This window comes from Hydra vulgaris, chromosome 11, assembly GCF_038396675.1.
Source record: "Hydra vulgaris chromosome 11, alternate assembly HydraT2T_AEP".
Classification (NCBI taxonomy): Eukaryota; Metazoa; Cnidaria; class Hydrozoa; order Anthoathecata; family Hydridae; genus Hydra; species Hydra vulgaris.
In genome coordinates, this window is record NC_088930.1 from 30,221,005 (window position 1) to 30,227,004 (window position 6,000).

General features: G+C 29.5%; 1 protein-coding gene across 6 annotated transcripts in view; it reads left to right on the forward strand.

Annotated features, from left to right (window-relative positions):
- The window catches only part of LOC100209155 (RNA-binding motif, single-stranded-interacting protein 1), a 74,032-nt gene extending 70,475 nt beyond the window's left edge, over positions 1-3,557 (forward strand). For all 6 annotated transcript variants that reach the window (XM_065810720.1, XM_065810718.1, XM_065810717.1 and 3 more), the window contains exon 17: positions 3,244-3,557. In XM_065810720.1, the coding sequence (XP_065666792.1) occupies positions 3,244-3,250 (7 nt within the window). In that variant the 3' untranslated portion in view covers positions 3,251-3,557. The remainder of the gene's footprint in view (positions 1-3,243) is intronic.
- The last annotated feature ends 2,443 nt before the right edge of the window (positions 3,558-6,000 follow it).

Genomic DNA, 6,000 nt, shown 5'->3' on the forward strand with positions numbered 1-6,000 from the left:
AAATAAACAACCCAATTCAGTATAAGCATTTTGCCTATTTGTTAGTTGTGCTTTTAATTCATCAACACATAGAAACACACTAACTTTAAAATGCTGGTCTTCAAAAATTTCATCAGTGGCATCTCCAACTCCATCATCATATTTTCTACTTTTTTACTTCTTTTATTTCTTTTTTTGATGAATGTTTCACACACTGTTAATTTTTTACCACTTTCTACAAAACTATTGTATTCTCCGATATTTGAAACAAATTGGTTAAGGGATTTTAGAAGTGATGCAGCAGCACCCAAGTCAAGGTACGATTTTTGAAGACATTTACTGCATTTATTAAATCTTTCCAAAACCGAATTCCAAAAACAAATGAGGATAATTCCAAGGTTCTACTTTTGTTATAGGTTTTTTATCAGAATCAGAACCAATTTTATTTAAGACATCAGCTATGTTAGAGAATCCCTTTAGCACTGCATCTAGTACCTTAGCATGTCACTTCATCTAGTATTGCTTAATGATTTCAATGTCAAAGGTAATTTCAACTGATTTCATCTTTTTGTACTTGCCGAAAAGAATGAATAAAGTTTTGAATTAACATAAAAAAATTTCTCACTATGAAGCAGGACTCAACAGCAGAGTGTCCAACCAAATTTAAAGAATGCCCATGACATGGCACGTATAGGGCTTATGGATTCTTTTCTAAAATTGTTCCAATATGACAGGAAAGTATAAAAGGTTTTCAGACTTATACTTTCCTGTCATATTGGAATAATTATCATATAACTGTCAAATGTAATTCATGATGTCTAAATCATGACTTTCTAAGAACTGAAAGAGTACATTTGCTAGGTATGTGTTATGGTGTTTCTGGATAGGAATGAAAGTCAAAAATCTTTCCCAAACTTTGCTGCTTTCAACAAATCTCACTGTAATAGTTAATTGATCAATGTGATCAATATCAGGGGTTGAATCTAATGATATAAAGAAATATTTTGCTTTCTTTAATTTGGAAATAATTATGCTCAACACTGATTTCCCTATAATTTAAATAAATTCTTCCCAAATATTTTTTCCAAGGTATGCAACTGAGCCTTTACCTTTGTTGCCATATTATTTGATATGATTTGCAAGGAATTCATCATACTGAGAAACCAATTCTAAACATCCAAGATAATTACCATTTTTATTGGAACCAAACCTCTCTACAGAACCCCTATAAGAAAGCCCTCAAGATGTTAAAAATTTTATCACATTGACTATCCTCAAGAGTACCTTTTTCCAATAGATTGTGTAATCATTCAGTGCAGATAAAAATAAAAGATACACTTTTTTTCTTTGTTTCTAAAATTGCTTCCACAGTCTCACTATGTTGTATGGAATGTTCGTGACGGCAAAAATCACGCTCTGCATGTTTTCAATCTATATTTGGAAACATGCAGGGCGTGTTTCCAAATATAGATTAGAAACATGCAGTGCGTGCGTCTAAAAATTGTTTGATTGTTGTCCTAAGCTGAATACCACACAAAGGATGCTATATATTGATCCTTTCACTGGGGAATAACATCCATTTTCGTAGAACCTTTTGTTTATTTTGTTTGATAAGGTAAAATGTTGATGGTTGAAAACATCTTATCTGCTTTCCAATAGTTTGTGCAGATTTGGAAAAATTGCAATTTTCATGCTGGAAGTTTTCTGTGTCATTGTCAATTATATATCTTTTTATTTTATATTTCCTGATCATTATTCCAAGCACCAACATCAATGAAAACAGTTAAATCAGTATCACGAGTATCCATATAATTACTTTGGCTAATTCATATTCAACTACCATATCAACACATGATTTATTTGTAGTGACATTGCTTAAATCATCACAGACAGCCTCCTTAGTCTGAGAGAATGATAACACTAATGATGTATCTTGGGTAGCTGATGTTGAAAACGAAAACCGTAATTGATGAACCAGCTTCATTAATAGATGTTGATATTTCACTGGCAGTGATCTAGTATCAAAAGTTGCATTTGAGGATGTTTCTAAAAAAGCAACATTATAGCCATTTATAGATATGTAGCTTAAAGGAACAGTATAATATCATAAAAAACTTACTAAAACATTTGCTTATCTTATGAAATTTCGCTACATCTTCCATTTTCTTTTGTTTTTCATCTTTTAATTTCTTTTCATTGATCCACTTATTTTAACCATTTTTTTTTTCACTAATTATATAAATAATATTTAATTAATGTTTTATAGCAAAAGATTATTAAAAAAAAATGTGACTAATAGAAACTAAAAAATTATGAAAAACTATTCACCTTTTACTTATTTTTGAAAAATATAAACAACTATTAGTAATTTAATAAAATAAAATAAACGTAATACATTAAAAATTAAAATATTAAATGAGAAATGCGAAAGCACAGGACTAAATAAATCTGTCATAATACAATAGAAAAAGGCCCTAAAGGCCCTACGGAAGCTCAAGGACGATATTCCCTTAAGTCCCTGCGTGGAGCCAGCACTGCCTACATGCTTATATTTTTCACACTGAAAGCTTGTTTTATGTAACAAAGTATAAAAATATATTTACTATAAAAAGTTAATCAACATCTGGTTTTAATAAAATTTACATAAAACTCAGTTTAAAATTAGATCTTTTAATATCCATAAAAAAGTGTAAACATTTGTAAGTATGAATTTATTGCAAAAACTTGCTTAAACGTGAATCTGCTTAACCTAAAATTGGACTAAATATGCAGAACAATGAACGTAATTGCGCTTAACGAATTATACAAACGCTGGCGTAAGGCTGGCAGTACACCTGTTTGTATTTATGCGTATTTGTATTGTATTTATGTTTATTGTGTATTGTGTTTATTGTGTATTTATGTTTATTATGTATTTATATTTTATTATGTGTTTATGTATTATATTTTATTATGTGTTTATGTTTATTATGTATTTATATTTTATTATGTGTTTATTGTGTATTTATGTTTATTATGTATTTATTATGTGTTTATTGTGTATTTATGTTTATTATGCGTATTGTATTTATGTTTGTATTCTTGCATAAGTTTTTGTAATTAAATTGCACTTACGCTAATGTTTTTTAAGTCGCAGGTGAGTTTCTAGATCGAGTAGTTTAACAGATTTGTATTGACGCAGTCAGTGCACAGACTTAAGGGTCATTATCGCGATGATTTGTAAAAATTAAATTGGTTGTAATATTTTTTGTTTGTTTATTTCAGGAAATGACACATGCAATTGGAATAAATATTTTGGGGAATTTTTTTATTATTTATTTTAAAAGTTTTTATTTTATACTAAAATTATTTGATGAATTATTTTAGAATTTTTTGTGGTGTTTTTACATGCGTTAATTTTATGAAAAGTCAGATATTTACGTCATAAGGTTAAATACCTTTTTTATTTTACATCATTAGGTTGAATTTTTATTTACGCTGAAAGTGAGATCTCATTTTATTTATATGAATTATTTTTTAATGTAGATTTTTTACAAAATATTATGTTCTAACTTATGAATTTAAAATTAATTTTTAAACGAAGTAATTTTTTTTTCCATTTGAAAGAAAAGAGAATTTTTTTTAAATTTGAACTTCCCCCTTGAACTAAATAACCCTTGAACCGTAACTTGTATTAATAATCATTTTTATTGGTCAAATATTACATTTTAAAGTATATAATATTAGATGATGATAATTAAGTTATGTTTGATACTTTGATAGACGAAGTTCCATCAAATCTTGCCATAGGAGCAAGTCGAAACAAAAAATGGAGATAATGTTTATAAATGTGCATTATAACTTTTATAATGTGCATTTATAGGAATGGTTAACGTTATCTTTTAAACGAAGTAGACACAGTATGTTTTAATAAAAATGGTGACTTGTTCCTGCGATGGCGCATTGACGGGTTGCGTATGTTGGCATAGGTATGCCATCATTAAACTAAATTGGTAAAAAAAATTCCACTGTGTACACGCTAATGCTAAATTTTTATAATTATATATATACGCCATTTTTTTAAATGTTTTTTAACTGTTCGTCTAATTGCTTACAATTATGTGTTGAGAATTATGTGATTACGTTGTTATGGTTAATAAAATGAAGACACCAATGCACAGTGGGCCAGAATGCACTTTTACTGGACAAAATTCATAACTAATTTAATATTAGAGCTATATTCACTAAAATTAGTATGAGTACTAATATGATGTCTGCGCTTTTTATGAAGGTAATATTTTTTTATTTCGTTGCTATGGATACCTTTATTTTGCTTAGCAACAACCTACTTTTGTTATCTGCAGATATTTTATAAGTGCTATATTCACTAAATTTGGCATGAGTACCAATATGAGATCACACTTCTTACAAAAGTGATAATTTTTTAAATTTAGTTGTTATGGATACTTATATTGCTTAGTTACCGGATACTTTCCTTAGTTACAAAGTGTTAAATTGATATTTGAATATCTTATCGGATTTTTGACCCACCTATATTGAATAAAAATTGAGTATTTAGGTAAATAATGTTTTAGGAATAATAAAAGCAAAAAATAGTGCAAGAAAACGTTATCAATTTTAAATTACATCAAAAATTTATAAAACAATAACATCGTTTGAAGATTGTTTAAGTAATTGTAAAACATCTGAAGGAAATGCTTTATGATTTGTTTGGTGTGATGTTGATTTACGCAATGATGAAATAACAGGATCACTGGAAACTAGGAGTCTATTGATAAGATCAGTATTTGTTGCTTTTCTGGATGTTTTTCGGCTGAAATTTTCGCGATAAGATTTAAAGTCTTTATTTCTAGCCTCTTGAGCTTCCTCTGACATAAGTCCGATGGGTAATGTAAGGCTTTTAATTATGTCATGTCCATGTATCAATACTTTGTGAACTGATTGAGCCATGTAATACCATGGATAAAGGGACACATATAGTCTAAAAGTGTCAAAACAATAATCCTTGAACTTTAAGCAGTCTATTTCATATCCTGAAGAGAGCGTTACCAAGATAATGTAAAATCTGAATATAAAGTTTTGGTCAATACCCAGAATTTCAGCTGTTTGTTCATATGCTGCAAAAGCACGCCTTGAGGTATTGCCATCATTACTTGTTCCAGAACCACCACTTTTAGGGAAATCAACAAGTCCCATTTTGTTCATAAAATCAGTCTGAATCTTTTGTTTAGCTACAGATGCCTTTTCTTTGTGTTCTTTAGATCTTGCTTGCCACTTTCTTGTTTTTTTTTTATATGCAATGTGCAATAACATCTCAAAAAATCGAACCCATGCATGAAGACTGGAAAGACCATATTTGAACTCTCTGTTAGTATAATCTATATTAAGGATATCAAGACTATTCATATTTTTTGGAGAGACACCACACACTGAACAGCATTGGTATGAGTTATTTTTTTCAGATAATATTGTTTGAACCTTCCCATCAATCATTGTAAGTTCAATAATACAATTCACTTCAATAGAAGATCCGCAAACCTCTAATAAAATCATACCCAAGCTTTCTATCTCACTTTTAATGTACTGATCTTCTTCAATCACAGATTCCTTGGATTCCATTTTGTATGCAAATCTTATGGGTCTACAATAGGCTGCGAAGGACGACTTTTGATTTCTCCAAATAGGCACCTTTTCGTTGCTGTTGTTAAATCCAGTCAAATCCAATGGGACAAGACAAGTAATAAATAATGATTCTTCACGCTTTAAATCTCTGTTATTGTCGGGTTCTGATAAAACTTGTTTATAAATGCTTTGGCCAGTAGCACCATCAAAACCAGCCTTACACGTTAGTGTCATTGTTTTTATTGCTTTGTCGTTCAATATCAAGTGCCTTAGCACAGGTTCCTGAACTGCACAGATTCTTTGCAAAGTATGAGTCATTAAATCTTTTAAAGGAACTGAAGCTGAATAGTCCTCCACTGTTATGTTTGCAGGATAACATTTCAATTTTGCATCTCTGAC